This window comes from Bufo gargarizans, chromosome 3 (assembly GCF_014858855.1).
Source record: "Bufo gargarizans isolate SCDJY-AF-19 chromosome 3, ASM1485885v1, whole genome shotgun sequence".
Classification (NCBI taxonomy): domain Eukaryota; kingdom Metazoa; phylum Chordata; class Amphibia; order Anura; family Bufonidae; genus Bufo; species Bufo gargarizans.
In genome coordinates, this window is record NC_058082.1 from 480,620,973 (window position 1) to 480,638,310 (window position 17,338).

The following is a 17,338-nucleotide window of genomic DNA, read 5'->3' on the forward strand; positions in this document are numbered from 1 at the left end:
CCAGTTGAGCTAATGTTCCCATAATGTGCCAATATAAAATACCCCTTCTCAGTGCCCCCGTAGATGACCCCCATAGTGCCCCCCCTTCCCCATAGTACCCACCATAATGTGTCCCAGTATAAAATGCCCCTATACAGAGCCCCCATATAAAATATCCTCTTTTTTAGCCTCAGTAGATGCCCCTATAGTGCCCCCCAATAATCTGCAGTAAGATGTGCCCCCATAGATGCCCCCAATCATGTGCCAGTAATAAGAGCCCCCCCACCATCATGTGCCAGTAGCCAGAGACCCCCCATATCATGTCAGTAGCCAGAGCCCCCCCATATCATGTGTCAGTAGCCAGAGCCCCCCATATCATGTGCCAGTAGCCAGAGTGCCCCCAATCATGTGCCAGAAATAAGAGCCCCCCCACCATCATGTGCCAGTAGCCAGAGCCCCCCATATCATATGCCAGTAGCCAGAGCCCCCCCATATCATGTGCCAGTAGCCCCCCTTATCATGTGCCAGCCCAGTAGTCCCCCCTTATCATGTGCCAGCCCAGTAGTCCCCCCTTATCATGTGCCAGCCCAGTAGCCCCCCTTATCATGTGCCAGCCCAGCCCAGTAGTCCCCCCTTATGTGCCAGCCCAGTAGCCCCCCTTATGTGCCAGCCCAGTAGCCCCCCTTATCATGTGCCAGCCCAGTATTGTACCTATATAAAAAAAAAAAAAAATAATAATACACTTATACTTACCTCCAGCAATGCGATGCGATGCAGGCCGCCTCTTCCGTCTGTGTCCCTTGCTATACGGCTCAGGCGACGCGTCGCGATGACGTCATTGCGCCGCCTGCACCGGCCTGAGCTCTGATAGGCTGCCAGCACTAAGCCGGCAGCCTATCAGAGGAACAGGAGGGGACACACCTCTCCCTCCTCTGCCGCAGCACAGGCATCTGTATTGCCGTCCTGAGGACGGCAATACAGATGACTATGGAGATGAGCGCTTCCGCAATGGAGGCGCTCATCTCCTGCTCTGCCCTGCCGCCGGCCGCGGCCGCCCCCACTTGTCACCAGAGCCGCGGCCTTGCGGCACTCAGGCTTGCCGGCCCACCGGGAAATTTCCCGCTATCCCGGCAGGCCAGTCCGGCCCTGCGCTCGGCGCCTTTCGGGTGACAGCGCTGGGGTGCAGGGCACCCACTGCACCCCGTGTAGGATCGGCCCTGGCGTTTGGTCTCCGTTCCGCTTTTCAGGCGGACACCAAAACGCTGCTTGCAGCGTTTTGGTGTCCGCCTGACGATGCAGAGCCAAACGGATCCGTCTTGACTTACAATGTAAGTCAATAGGGGCGGATCCGTTTTCACTGACACAATATGGTGCAATTGAAAACTGATCTGTTCCCCATTGACTTAGACTTTTTTTGTTTTTAAAGAATACAAAAGGATCCGTTCTGAACGGATACAAGCGTTTGCATTATCGGTGCGGATCCGTCCGTGCAGATACAAGACGGATCCGCACCGAACTGCCTTAGGTGGAACTGATACCCCTAGTGTCCATGACTTTACAGCTTTTTTTCAGGTGGATACAGGTGTATTTTTTAATGAAGTGATTTAGAAATTTGTTATTTACACCATTCTCTATTAAATGAAATTGTGTGAAAGTACAGGGACTCTTTAAGACACTAGTTCTTGAACCTATCTAGCTTTTACTTTAGTTGGGGGGTGGAAAATGGTGACAGATTCTCTTAAAGGGGTTAAGTAAATGATTATACTTTTACATAAATAGTATGCGACAAGTGAATGAACCCAAGTAACATGTGGCAGGACATTTACTTACTAGACATAATACAGTCATTTTTTTAAATTATTAGAATGTAAAAGTTTTATTTCATATCATAATTCATTGTCATTTCCATAAAAATATAATTGTACTTTTACAAAAAGAAATTTTATTGCAATGTGCCCAATGATTTCTTGGTTATGTCATAAAAGACTTTTGCATTGTTACGTTCTTCAAAATGACACAAAATACTGTGCATAGTGTTACACACAAGGGTTAAAGGAAAACAACCCCCAACTTCCCCAATTTACTGGTGGCTCCTAACCAGGCTCACCTGGTTAGCTCTGTAGATCTTAATAGGCACCGTCTATGTATGGGGAAAAAGGAAGATTGGCATTTAGTTCTCCCTTTTATCAGAATATTGATTAACTAAGAACGAGTTATGAAAAACATCAACATATTATATTTTAACAAACTAAATGGTCTTAGAAAATGAATAGCAGCACTTTGCCCTGCAGTGTACTACTGTTCATCCTCTGGCAGCATGCAATTAAAATGTACCTGCGGTATCCAGCAATATTACAAGAGGGGCCCTGAATAACCTCCTAGAACAGAGCAGAGCACCAAGAACTATATAGTCATTTACAGGTATATGTAGTTTATATGCAACCTCCTTCTTTCATGTCTGTGCAACACTTTGGTGCTTTGCAGTGCAATCATATGATGTGTTTGCCCGTTGTCACTGACAACACTTAGACTTGTTCTTCTTTGAACTTTGGTACAAGTTGCTGTCATTGCTGTTGATTCCTAAAAAAATAGAAGAAATGACCGTTTTATCAGAGACATCACACAGAATCCTGGTAGAGTCTTACTTACTTCAGGACACTTCTTAAAATGATTGCTGCTACCCCTAAGGGACGCTTAGGCCTCTTGCACGCGAACGTGTGCTCCCCGAGCTGCGGACCGCAAATTGCGGTCCGCAATGCACGGGCACCGACCGCGGGCCAGTTGCATGCGGATCGCGACCCCATTCACTTGAATGGGGTCCGCGTCTGTTCGTTCCACAAAAAGATAGGACAAGTTCTATCTTTTTGCGGAACGAAAGCCCAGAACGGAACACCACAGAAGCACTCCGTAGTGCTTCCGTTCCATGGTTCCGTTCCGTTCAGCACCTCCGGATTTGCGGACCCATTCAAGTGAATGGGTCCACATCCATGATGCGGAATGCACACGGCCGGTGTCCCATGTGTTGCGGACCCGCCGTATGCGGGCCACAATATGGCCACGGGGGACACACGTCGTGTGCAAGAGGCCTTAGAGGCATATGCAGTGGTGGGTTTGAGGTGGTTTCTAACTTCTCAGTGCATAGATAGAAAGTCCCAAAGTCTCCCACAATTAGCTGGCTGTACATCAACTCTTTCCACAGGGCAGTGCAAATATAATGCAATAACAGTACAAACTTGATATAAAATGCAGTTCAACAATATAAAATAGTATGTGTAAACAATGGCATAAATCATAGTGCAAGTTAACCCTTTCAGGTGCACTAAAGTAGTGAGTTGTTGGCTTTGTGTAGTAGCAATAGGGGTAAATATCCACAAATGTCCATAGTCCAAAGTACCCTTGCTTCAGGGCACTACAAATACTGCATACTGTTTATACACTGAACTCAATAATAATACTAGGCAGCAGGCTTCCTCTACTTCCTGCTCCTGTATCAACACCGCAGAAAATGGCGGCAACAACGACCTGCCTCAGCCACTCGGCACCGTCAGAATGGCAGTGGATCGGCAAGGTGAGTATAAGCTCATTGTTTTTTAACCTTTGATGACCAGCTTCTTTTTTTTAATGGAATACCCTGTTAATTTTAGTTCTAAGCAAAGGATTTAGAGCTCTATATCAGAATAAAAAGGCTCCTGTCCCTACAAGAGTATAATAAAGAAATAATCAGTACATCATTTTGAACTTTTTTGTTGGGGCATGATGCTGGCTCTCCTTAAGAGACCAGCTGTGTACAAAGAAATTTTAGCAGTGTTCAAAAAAAAATATTCAAAGAGGTATCTCCCAGGGAAAGAGAACCATCTTGCTGGTGCCACCTTCTGGAAGTGGCTCCCTATGGGTCAAAATCTGACGTTTTAACAAGTCTTGGAACATGACAAGGGAAGGTAGTCAAGTCAAATATCCATCAGTAGACAGCTGTTTCAGGGTGCTTGCCCCTCATCAGTATGGAGTAAGATGCTGGAGTAAGGTTTTAACGGACCCATAGACTATAATGGGCGTGATGGATCAGTGAACACAGACAAAATAGAGCTAAAACACTGATGTCTGAATACACACATTAAAATGAATGGGGACGTGTGCTGTCCGTGGAGAACACGTACAGCACACGTCTGTGAAACACTGACGTGTGAATGAGGCTTTAGTCTGATGCTTTGAATGCAGTTTAGTAGAGGGCTGGCTGTCATTAAAGAAACCAGCTGTGTATGGAGACTTTTTAGCAGTGCCCTATTGTATGGAGACTTATTGGCAATGCCCCACGGAAAAAAAATGCAAAGAGGTCATGTCCCAAAGCTTGTTAAAAAGTCGGACTTTAACTCCTAGGGAACCACTTATAAGGTGGCGCTAGTGAGATGGTTCTCTTTCTCTTGGAGATAACTCTGCATAATTTTTCCCCATGAAGCATTGCCAATAAGTCTCCTTGCTAAAAAGTCTCAATACACAGCTGGTCTCTTTAAGGAGAGCCATCACCCTGCCTAAGCGGTGTTCAAAGCATCACACTCAGCCAGACAGAATCCCACTCAATACTTACTGATGATAGGCAGACACCCTGAAACAGCTGTCTATGGATGGATATTTGGCTTGCCAATTTTCTCTTATTATCTCAAAAGGCTTATAAAAAAGTGAGCCACTTCCAGATGGCGGTGCTAGCGAGATGGACATTCACTTTAATTGCAGTAGGCACTGGTCATACAGATGTAGTAGAGTTAACACACGTGCTTTATAAGACGTGTTATCTAAACTAAATGCGTTAAGCAAACACCTTTAATTGCTTTTCAATGGCTTTTGCTTCAAGACAACGCGATTAGTTAAGAAATTTGAGTTAAGAGTTTGTGTGTTAACCCGGCTACATCTGTATTATTCTCTGTATGGTATCCTACTACGGAATTATGATCTCTGGACTCAACTAAAAATTCTATGCATTGTTTCAATTGGATTTATAAAGAATCAAATGAAAAAGAATATCTCTACCCCTGGGCATGAATCTGCACATACAGTTATCATGAGGGGAGCACCAGCTGACCAGTAATACTTACTCACAACATCGCCTATCCTTCGAGCATTTGTCTTCTCCAACTCAGCTAGCACACTGGACTCAAATGTTAAGGATGCCACCCGGAAAAAGAATTCCTTCACGTTTTCTCCTGAAAGAACATACAATTTAAAAGTGAATCCTTTTTGAAGCAATATTATGTGATCATATATATTAAATGTGTCCCCCTACGGTAGTCGTATACATGACACAGCTAGTATGGGGCCCATTCCAAGTCCTGTATAATGAATGTGACAACTGCAGTGGTCTTAGTACCGTAGTTGTCCCCTCTCTTAAGCTGAGTTCAGACTTAGGCCTTCTGCACATGACCATATTCGTAATGCAGTCTGCAAAATGCGGATCCGAAAAATACAGATACCGTCGGTGTGCACTTTTTTTCCGGCCATTATTGTAGAGATGCCTATTCATAATGGAAAAGAATAGGACATGTTCTACAATATGCGGCATGGCCACAAGGATGCGGTCAGCACACGGATGACATCTGTGTGCTGTCTGCATGCGATCCGTGGAAAATACGGATAGAAAATACGGTCATGTGCATAAAGCCTTAAAGGAGTTAAAGGCATTTATCAAGTGTCCACAAGATGAATATCTGACCATGCCTCTCCATTCAACATCTCTGGGGCTAATGGAAACAGCCAAGCACTGTATCCGGCTGGTTGTGTCAGCCCCTTATACGTTGAATGGAGCAGATTTCAGATTTCTCATCGCTGCTCTTACGCTGGGTTCAGACCTGAGCGTTCTAAAACGAGCGCTCTGTATGCGCGATTGTACGGGCGTTTACAATCGCGCATACAGAGACTGGCGTTCACACATTGTCGCGCGTTCCCGAATTTCTATGTGCGGGAACGCGCGACAAACGCCCCAAAAAAAGCTCAAGCACTTGTTTGAGCGTCGGGCGTTTTACAGCGCGATCGTACGCGCTGTAAAACGCCCAGGTGAGAAACATTCCCATAGGGAATCATTGGTTCTTGCCTGTTGTGCGTTTTACAGCGCGTAGGAACGCGCTGTAAAACGCTCAGGTGTGAACCCAGCCTTATGCAGCAACTGTGGTTTTTACATTGCTTGTTCAATGGCCACAGGATTTAGTCCCGAAATTGCCTGGCCAAATGCCACATTGTTTTATGGGTTACAGGGCTATTTTCTTTCAAAATCATGCGACCATTTAACAATCAGGTCCACCCTGTTTGGCACACTATCTTAACTGACGTGCTAAAAAAATACTGGATTCAAGTGACAGATGAAAGATATATTTCCTGCTGGTGAAGTCCAGACCAGAGGTGAATATACCATGTATGTAACCTATGCAGTTGCATAGGAGCCCAGTACATAGGAGGCCCTAGAGGTCTAGTCTACAGTGTAGCTGTACATTGGACACCCGGAATGTATCTTACTGGTGGGCTTGAGGCACCCCAATCCCACACTGGATGTAAGGGGCAGAGCTAATGAATTTTATTACCAGTTGATTGTCAAAGCGACATATGGACAGTTCACTATACTAAGACAGTAAGGGGCCAATATACAGTTTTTGCAATGGGGCCCCTGGTCCAGACATCTCTTTTCTGGCTGGTGAGGCCCCAGTAGAAAAACAATAAGAAGACCTGATCTGGAGGATGATAATGAAGTAAAAATTAACCCAAGGTAAATTATTAACTTCCTATGCAGGATCATTAAAATAATTTCCGCATTCACCGGTCAAACCTTTCCCAAGGTAAATTATTAACAATCTGAATGGTAAAATGCATCATGTGCTTCAGTTTTTCTTAAACACGGGCCTTAAAAGGGGTTGTGCAGGATTAGAAAAAAAAGGGGCTTTAAAGGGGCTCTCGGGGATTTACATATTGATGGCCTATCCTCAGGATGGGTCATCAATATTAGATTGGCGGGGGTCCGACTCCAGACACCCCTGCTAATCAGCAGTGCTCACAGAAGCGCTGGTGAGTGATGTGGCCTCCTCGCAGCTTACCAAGCACAGCACCGTACATTTGATAGTGGCTGTGCTTGGTATTGCAGCTCAACCATATTCACTCGAATGGGCTTGTGAGCTGTGCCTCGGCCATGTGACCTATAAGCTTGATATCGCATGACCTAGGAGTCGGACCCCGCCAATCTAAGGAGAGGCTGTGAATATGTAAATCCCGGAAAACCCCTTTAACCACAGTTTGGCTAGATTCATGCTATGTGGAACTAGACTATAAATCTGCACCAAAATCCTTGGCATGGGATATCTGCTGCAGATTTGACTGTGGATTTCATCTTTTGCATTTACTGGAGTGCCCCAACCCCTTTATTCTGCTGCTTGGTGGCCTATACAATAAAAGACCCTCAAGTTCCCCAAATAAACCTTTAAATTATGAAATATTGAAAATGTTATTTATATCCACAACCATCAAGAGATAAAACTTTGAAGATGGCATCACCATACCTGTTAATGAGGACACAGACCAGTATTCTGCCTGCATCTCCTTAGCCACCTTTAAGGCATCCCGCTCCATTTGAGCATATTGAGAGGGGGACTAAAGGGAGGAAAAACATGCTCAACCAGATATCTAGCTAATGCTTTTATGTAATACCAGTTAATAAAACGTGAAATATGGACATAAATGCTGTGCTCGTCTTCAGCTAATTCCCTTAAGAGTTTGTCCAAGATATAACAAATGTTTCTAAAGGCAAGAAAAAAAAAAACTCCAATACTTCCCTGTTTAATCCCCCACTGCTTGTCACGCTCTAGTGTCGGAGGCAAACCCCACACCGAACATAGGAGGGAAAGGGGAAGAGAAATAAGGCCTGAAAACTAGGGAAGGAAGATGGACACCTCCTAGTGAAAACCCCAACCAAAGCCCTGACTGACTACCAGTATGAACAGACCCCAGAGGTAGGTGAGTTCATACACAGGAATACCTAAAGTCCTATCTAACACTAAAGGACCCTGGTACTAATGACAGGAACGAGACAACATGTTCCTCCAAAAGGAAGGATGAACGGGAGTCTCCCTAAGGCCTAATACCAAAACGACAAGGAAATGCAACACAGAGAAAAACAATAATACAAAGGGAAAGGTAACACTTAAAGAGGACCTTTCACCTTGAAAAACATTGTGAACGAAGTATGCTGCCATGGAGAGTGGCGCCCGGGGATCTCACTGCACTTACTATTATCACCGGGCGCCGCTCCGTTCTCCCGTTATGCCCTCCGAAAAAAAACTCCCAGGCTGTGAGCTGTGCGCTGCAATTGGCCAGCGCTGCAGCCTATGAGGAGACGCCCACAGGACAAGGACAGTCTCCTCCTACTATAACTTAGAGAGTGAACATACCGGAGGGCATAACGGGAGAACGGAGCGGCGCCCGGGGATAATAGTAAGTGCAGTGAGATCCCTGGGCGCCGCTCTACATGGCAGCATACTTCGTTCACAATGTTTTTCAAGGTGAAAGGTCCTCTTTAACTTCCAAGAAGCTATGGCAGCACCAGGAACTCAGCTGAGATCCAAACACTAGGTATCCACAGGTCCAATTGAAGCTATAAACCGCACAGCATTGTGGGAGAAACAACTATAAATGGGGAAAGTTAAATGACCACAATGGCAACACCTGGAGGTTAAGGGTGTGGCCAGTACCAGAAACACAGACGCCTATTGATCCACAAGGTAAACATGTCAAATCAAACCACATGTTGCCAGTCTCAAAGATCTCCTGCCACTCACTGTCACTGGGACGTCCATATGTCTCGGTACGTCCGTGACTCTGCTCTAGTGGCTCCGCCTGTCTCTGTTTACTTCCGTGCTGCCGATCATGTGCCGTCTACTGCAGCCAATAACTGGCCTCAGCAGTCTCATCTGTATTGAAGGTATGAGGCTGCTGAGGCCAATACCAACTACATGGAAGTCAACAGAATGGCGGGGACATCTGGAGTGGCAGAGGATTAAATGAGTTAGTATTGGTTTTATGTTTTTTGTTTGTTTTGTTTTTAATTTTAAACCATTCCCTGCCTTTAGAATTTTTTTTATATCCTGGACAAACCTTAAAACAATATAAATGACTAGTTGCATGATTACTTTACTTCTAGAAAGTATCATCAATACTAAGGTGAGGTATTAATTATATGGCAAATATAAACACCCCTCTGAAAAATGAGACATATGAAGTGAATATGAGTCTGAATGAAATAAATCAAAATAATTGTTGAAATCCAAAATTAAAGGGGTTCTGCAGTTTGTTTAAACTGATGATCTATCCTCTGGATAGATCATCAGCATCTGACCGGCGGGGGTCCGACACCCGGGACCCCCGCCGATCAGCTGTTTGAGAAGGCAGCGGCGCTCCAGGAGTGCCGTGGCCTTCTCACTGTTTACCGCTGGCCCAGTGACTTCCCGACTAGTATCAACTGGCCTGGGCGCGGCTAAGCTCCGTTCACTTAAAACAAACTGCAGAACCCCTTTAACTGTTCTACTGTACTGATATTTCATTGCAATTATTAAGAAACCCTGAAGAGTCCATTTTTTATGATTTCCTTAAAGTTGCACGAGTAGTATTATAATATTGCTGTATATAGATGTCTTCTTTATGGGAAATCCTGAAAACATGACTCCAGGGTTCCCCAAGGACTAGACGAGTCGTGTTGTGGTAATACAATACTTACACTGAGATCTTTCTTGGACCCAACCAGGAATAGTAGCACTGATGAAGGGTCATTTTCCTTTAGAGCATCCTGAAGCCACTGCCTGTTAGTAGAGTAACATGAATTAGACACAATTCCAAAGAAATCTCGGCGGCATATGTCCCATATGTACCCATAGCGTATAATTCGGAGAGAATTCACTTACTTAGTATGTTCTAATGATGAAATATCTGTCAGATCAAAGGCTATAACAATGGCTGTAAGACAGAAGATGCTGATGTTAGCATGTGGTTGAGAAGACCTAGCGGGAGATTTATCAGCTCATGTCATGTTTGCAATTTTTTTAAATGTGGATGTGCAACTAAACTTAGCCTCAAATTAATATTTGTACGCCGGTCTTGCCATGGGGGAGGCCCAGCGACCGAGCACATCCAGCTTCTTTCTGACCAATTTTCTGGTGTAAATAAAGGCTAATGTATGGCAGCTACGAGCTGCTGCAGATTTCGGTTTAGGGGCACAGTCTGCGCCTCACCATAAATTAAGAGCATTCTCCAGCAGTGCAGGGGATATGAAGACCAGCATACCACACCGGTCTTGATAAATCTCCCCATAAATCTTTAAATATTGGTAATGAAGCAGGAGCACATTTACTAAGGCCACTGTGTCGCCTAGTGGTGTTTTGGTCAAATATTACAGTGTATCCTGGGCACGTCAATTTAGGAATACAACATGGTGTAGTCTCCACTAGAAAATTGGATAATTTCTGTAATTACGTTACAAATAGTGTGACTAAAACAGAGCCAGAAATCTGGAGTAATTCCATTAATGTACATGGACCCAAATGTATTTTATTTTACAGAATACAACTTTTTGCTGTCAACAGTATACAAAATAGACGTAGGTCAGTCAAACCCAACGAACACTAAGGCTACATGCAAACAGCGGATCCGCAAAAAACGGAAGCCGACGGGTAAAAGACCTTGTGATGACCGGAGTGACGTCATCAAAGGTCCTTAACCTCTATTTAATGCTCACCCCAGGTCCTGTTCAGCAGAGGAGACACAAGGAGATGCCGGCTTCGCGATCAAGTGGACTAAGGTGAGTTAAATTATTTTTTATTTTTTTTAACCCCTCTAGCGCTGTTTTACTATGCATTCTGTATTCAGAATGCTATTATTTTCCCTTATAACCATGTTATAAGGGAAAATAATAATGATCGGGTCTCCATCCCGATCGTCTCCTAGAAACCGTGCGTAAAAATCGCACCGCATCCGTACTTGCTTGCGGATGCTATGCGATTTTCACGCTTCCCATTCACTTCTATGGGACCTGCGTCGCGTGAAAATCGGACAATATAGAGCATGCTGCGATTTTCACTCAACGCACAAATGATGCGTGAAAATCACCGCTCATGTGCACAGCCCCATAGAAATGAATGGGTCAGGATTCAGTGCGGGTGCAATACGTTCACCGCACGCATCGCACCCGCACGGAAAACTCGCCCGTGTGAAAGGGGCCTTACATGTCATACACTTAGTGGCGATAAGTATTGCAGCTTTGTCCCATGCAAATGCATGGTCGGCTTTAGGCTGGTTTCACACGGGCGTTGCGGATTGGGGCCGGATGCGTTCAGAGTGTGTTCAGTGAAAGGCCTCATGCACACGACCGTTGTGTGCATCCGTGGCCGTTGTGCCGTTTTCCGTTTTTTTTCGCGGACCCATTGACTTTCAATGGGTCCGTGGAAAAATCGGAAAATGCACCGTTTTGCAGCCGAGGCCGTGATCCGTGTATCCTGTCCGTCAAAAAAATATGACCTGTCCTATTTTTTTGACGGGCAACGGTTCACGGACCCATTCAAGTCAATGGGTCCGCGAAAGAACACGGATGCACACAAGATTGGCATCCGTGTCCGTGGCCGTAGGTTGCTTTCATACAGACGGATCCGAAGATCCGTCTGCATAAAAGCTTTTTCTGATCTAAGTTTTCACTTCGTGAAAACTCATTTCCGACAGTATATTCTAACACAGAAGCGTTCCCATGGTGATGGGGACGCTTCTAGTTAGAATACACTGCAAACTTTGTACAAGACTGCCCCCTGCTGCCTGGCAGCACCCGATCTCTTACAGGGGGATATGATAGCACAATTAACCCCTTCAGGTGCGGCACCTAAAGGGGTTAATTGTACTATCATATTCCCCTGTAAGAGATCAGGGCTGCCAGGCAGCAGGGGGCAGACCCCCCCCTCCCCAGTTTGAATATCGTTGGTGGCACAGTGTGCCCCCACCATCGCCCCCCCTCCCTCCCTCTATTGTATTAAATCGTTGGTGGCACAGTGTGCCAACCACCATCGGCCCCCCTCCCTCCCTCTATTGTATTAAATCGTTGGTGGCACAGTGTGCCAACCACCATCGGCCCCCCTCCCTCCCTCTATTGTATTAAATCGTTGGTGGCACAGTGTGCCAACCACCATCGGCCCCCCTCCCTCCCTCTATTGTATTAAATCGTTGGTGGCACAGTGTGCCAACCACCATCGCCCCCCCCCCTCCCTCTATAGCAGTAACATTGGTGGCAGTGTGCGGTCTCAACAGTAGAAGATTCATACTTACCTGGGAGCTGCGATGTCTGTGTCCGGCCGGGAGCTCCTCCTACTGGTAAGTGACAGTTCCTTAGCAATGCGCCGCACAGACCTTTCACTTACCAGTAGGAGGAGCTCCCGGCCGGACACAGACATCGCAGCAGCAAGCAGGTAAGTATGAATCTTCTACTGTTGAGACCGCACACTGCCACCAATGTTACTGCTATAGAGGGAGGGGGGGGGCGATGGTGGTTGGCACACTGTGCCACCAACGATTTAATACAATAGAGGGAGGGAGGGAGGGAGGGAGGGGGGCCGATGGTGGTTGGCACACTGTGCCACCAACGATTTAATACAATAGAGGGAGGGAGGGGGGCCGATGGTGGTTGGCACACTGTGCCACCAACGATTTAATACAATAGAGGGAGGGAGGGGGGGGCGATGGTGGGGGCACACTGTGCCACCAACGATATTCAAACTGGGGAGGGGGGGCTGCCCCCTGCTGCCTGGCAGCCCTGATCTCTTACAGGGGAATATGATAGTACAATTAACCCCTTTAGGTGCCGCACCTAAAGGGGTTAATTGTGCTATCATATCCCCCAGTAAGAGATCGGGTGCTGCCAGGCAGCAGGGGGCAGTCTTGTACAAAGTTTGTAGTGTATTCTAACCTGAAGCGTCCCCATCACCATGGGAACGCCTCTGTGTTAGAATATACTGTCGGATCTGAGGTTCACGAAGTAGCTCATATCCGACAGTATATTCTAACATAGAGGCGTTCCCATGGTGATGGGGACGCTTCAAGTTAAAATATACCATCGGATTGGAGAAAACTCCAATCCGATGGTATAAAAGAACTCCAGACTTTACATTGAAAGTCAATGGGGACGGATCCGTTTGAAATGGCACCATATTGTGTCAACATCAAACGGATCCGTCCCCATTGACTTGCATTGTAATTCAGGACGGATCCGTTTGGCTCCGCACGGCCAGGCGGACACCAAAACGACTTTTTTTTCATGTCCGTGGATCCTCCAAAAATCAAGGAAGACCCACGGACGAAAAAACGGTCACGGATCACGGACCCACGGACCCCGTTTTTGCGGACCGTGAAAAAAACCTGTCGTGTGCATGAGGCCAAACTCGCACTATTTTGCAAGCAAGTTCAGTCAGTTTTGTCTGCGGTTGCGTTTAGTTGTTCAGTTTTTTCCGCGCGGGTGCAGTGCGTTTTGATGCGTTTTTCACGCGCGTGATAAAAACTGAAGGTTTACAAACAACATCTCTTAGCAACCATCAGTGAAAAACGCATCGCACCTGCACTTGCTTGCAGATGCAATGCGTTTTTCACGCAGCCCCATTCACTTCTATGGGGCCAGGGCTGCGTGAAAAACACAGAATATAGAACATGCTGCGATTTTCACGCAATGCAGAAGTGATGCGTGAAAAACAACGCTCATGTACACAGACCCATTAAAATGAACGGGTCAGGATTCAGTGCGGGTGCTATGCGTTCACGTCACGCATTGCACCCGCGCGGAAATCACGCTCGTGTGAAAGGGACCTTACACATTTCAAATGGGCTATATGCTTATTAGAGGCTGTGCTGGGCATTACAGCATTGTGCCATTTAAATGAATGGGATAAAGCTGAAATATGCAGCATAGACGATACTAAGCGTATGACGTACAAGTGTATGGAACAATGTAAGCAATGAAGAGGCCCTGTGTCAAGCAGTTGATTGATTGGGGTGCCAAGAGTCAGACCAGTACCAATTTGATGTTGCTGGCCTATCCTGAGGATAGACCATCAATACCGTAATCCCAGAAAACCTTTTGATAGTGCAAATTATATAACTAGTGATCAAAAACATACCCTGAGCCCCTCTGTAGTATGTCGAAGCAATGCATTTAAACCTTTCTTGTCCAGCTGTGTCCCATCTATTAGAAAAATAAAAAAGTAGAAAACTACTTATTTACTGTATCAAATGCAAATGAAAGTGGGTTGACTTTCTAAAAAAATACATTTACTGTACATGTATTTTTTGCCGAACCAGAACATTTTTTGATGGTCAGTAGACATAGTTAATGCAAGTCAATGTCAACTTTACTAACACTGGGATATAGTCAATATGGTGAAATACTCACTAAGCCCTAAAATATTTCTGCTTCAATTATGTCCTCCAATGCATATTCCATAATAGACAGTGATTCAGCTGAGCTGTGAGATCAATTTATAGCTGCAATGTTTTTTTCCATATAAGCCCCTTTAATGGGCAATATTCCAATACTACAAAATATTGACGTACTGGTCCAATTGAGTTTAAATAGTAATATAGCAATATAGGGCTAAGCTGAAATACGCCTAACTTTGGTGTATGTCAGACGCAGATGGCAGTGCAATGGTTAGTTGCGCCGCTATATGCGACTTCCCCCCGCTCACACCAGTTCTAAAATTGTGAGTGTGGCATGGGCGGGGAAGGGGATGGACCAGCAGGCTCGTCTCATTCACTATTTTCTACGCCTGTTTTAGGTGTAGAAAATGGTCCAAATGTAAGACAGCTTCGAAGTTGTTTTACATTTAGAACTGGCGCTGTATACGCCGAAGTTATTAAGAGGCCTGCGCCTCTTCATAACTGCGGCGGATCCACCGCCAGATTAAGGCTGCTGGCTAAAATGCCGGGACTAATAAATGTGCCCCATAATGTTCAGTTTATGAAGTAAATGCATCAAAAAGAATAATGCACCGCATCTTGCTCAATAAGATGGTGTGGCTTAATTGGGGAAAGAGTCTGGCCTAGCAGAAAGGGGGTGTGGCTTAATATTGATGATATATTGATAATATATGACCTACATTTAGAACTGGTGCTGGTTGCGCCAAAGTTATGGAGAGGCCGGCGCCTCTTCATAACTCCGGTGGATCCTCCGCTAGCAATGGGGCTGGTCCTAATAAATCTATCTAAGATGCCGGTCCTAATAAATGTGTCCCATAGTTTATAAGGCTGAAAAAATATATATATGTCCATCCAGTTCATGCTCTTGATTCAGAGGAAGGTAGAAGCCTGACTCCATAGTTACATAGTTGTTAAGGTTGGAAAAAGACAAAAGTCCATCAAGTGCAACCTGTAATCCTGCTATATTGACCCACGGAACAAATCCCTGGATCAATGTCCATCTTCCTTTTAAAAAGGGGTTGGGCCAAAGGGAAAGGGTGCATAGAACAAGATTTCTATACATTGTCACCTGCCTCAATGTTATTTTGAATTAAAAATTCATCTAAACCTTTTTTGAAGCCATCTACTGTATTTGCTGTGACCAGCGCCTGCGGCTATTCCAGAGATTCACAGCCCTTACTGTAAAGAATGCTTGTCACTTCTTATGACTGAATCTTTTTTCTCCAGGTGTACGGAGTGGCCCCTTGTTTTTAGAGGGGGTTTAACACAGAATAGCTTCCCTCAATATTTTCTGTATGGTCCATTTATATATTTGTATGATTTGTAAGTGACTCTCCCAGTTTTACCCCCCCCCCCCAGGACATATGCTGCATGCAGATTATTTGCGCCAAGGTGCATAACGTCACATTTATCTATATTGAACCTCATTTGCCAAGCGGAGGCCCAAACAGTAAGTTTGTCCAAGTCAGCTTGCAATCAGAAAAATTCCCTGGACCTCTCCAGAAATCTAATAACTATAACCTGTAATATTATTACACTCCAAAAATACATCCAGACCCTTTCTCTTTTAGTGAATTCACTAGGGATGAGCGAATCGACTTCTGATGAAACATCCGAAGTCGATTCGCATAATACTTCATTTGAATACTGTATGGAGCGAGCCCTTTGTACAGTATTAGAATGTATTGGCTCCTTTGTGCCGAAGTCTGTGCTCTCTGAGTGTGAGCTGCAGGGAGAACGTCACCCTCCCTCCCACCCCGGCAGCAGACAGAAGTTGATTTTTACCTTCATTTTTTCAATCCCTGTTGGCTGCTGAGTTGGAGGGGGCGTGGCCTAACCAGATTGGGGGCGTGGCCCTGTACGCTTCTATTGGCTGATAAGAGATTTGTGACCCTGTGTATAGCAGTTGGGATATGAAGAGAAAGACCTGCAGGCTTCTATTATCTAATGTAGGTCATGTGATGTGCCATATTTGCATTTTTTGGGAATATCTCAGGAATGGTACGTGCTAGAGAGCTGTGACCCAAACAATATTTCTTTCCAGCTAGCAAGGGATGTGTATACCAAGTTTCGTTGAAATCGATGCTTGCGTTTTTGAGTGATCACAGTGCTGCCCATAATTATTCATACCCCTGGCAAATTTTGACTCAAAGTTACTTTTATTCAACCAGCAAGTAATTTTTTGATGGGAAATGACATAGGTGTCTCCCAAAAGATAATAAGACGATGTACAAGAGGCATTATTGTGGGGAAAAAAACATTTCTCAGCTTTTATTTACATTTGAGCAAAAAATACAAGATGTTCCGCACTGTGGAAAATCTCAGGGGACGTGGTCGGAAGCCAAAAGTGACACCTGTGCTGGCCAGGAGGATAGTTAGAGAGGTGAAAAAGAATCCAAGGATCACCACCAAGGCCATCCTGATGAATCTGGGCTCTGCTGGTGGCAATGTCTGAAGGCAGACAATCCAACGGACAGTGCACAATGCAGACCAAGGAGGACGCCACTTCTCCAGATAAGGCAAACAAAAAATCGCTTGGCCTTTGCAAAAGCTCATCTGGACAAAGAAGACTTCTGGTCTTCTGTGTTATTGTCAGATGAAACAAAAATTGAATTGTTTGGTCACAATGATGTTTCCTTCATTTGGAGTAAAAAAGGAGAAGCCTTCAACCCAAAGAACACCATCCCCACTGTCAAACATGGTGGTGGGAACCTAATGCTTTGGGGGTGTTTGTCAGCCAATGGACCAGGGAACCTAATCACAGTAAACGGCACCATGAAAAAAGAGCAATACATGAGGATTCTCAACAACAACATTAGGAAGTCTGCAGAGTAACTTTGCCTTGGGCCCAGTGGACATTTCAGCATGACAATGACCCAAAACACACAGCAAAAGTGGT

At 45.3% G+C, this 17,338-nt stretch overlaps 1 protein-coding gene across 3 annotated transcripts in view; it reads right to left on the reverse strand.

Annotated features, from left to right (window-relative positions):
• Positions 1–1,853: 1,853 nt before the first annotated feature.
• Positions 1,854–17,338, reverse strand: part of RAB34 (RAB34, member RAS oncogene family) — a 41,022-nt gene continuing 25,537 nt past the window's right edge. Inside the window, exons 6-11 of one of the 3 annotated variants that reach the window (XM_044286812.1) lie at positions 14,142–14,206; positions 9,903–9,954; positions 9,719–9,800; positions 7,509–7,599; positions 5,067–5,174; positions 1,854–2,559 (exon numbers count right to left, since the gene is read on the reverse strand). In XM_044286812.1, coding sequence (XP_044142747.1) covers positions 2,492–2,559; positions 5,067–5,174; positions 7,509–7,599; positions 9,719–9,800; positions 9,903–9,954; positions 14,142–14,206 — 466 coding nt within the window. In that variant the 3' untranslated portion in view covers positions 1,854–2,491. The remainder of the gene's footprint in view (positions 2,560–5,066; positions 5,175–7,508; positions 7,600–9,718; positions 9,801–9,902; positions 9,955–14,141; positions 14,207–17,338) is intronic. The other 2 variants (XM_044286811.1, XM_044286813.1) reach the window with 2 other exon arrangements.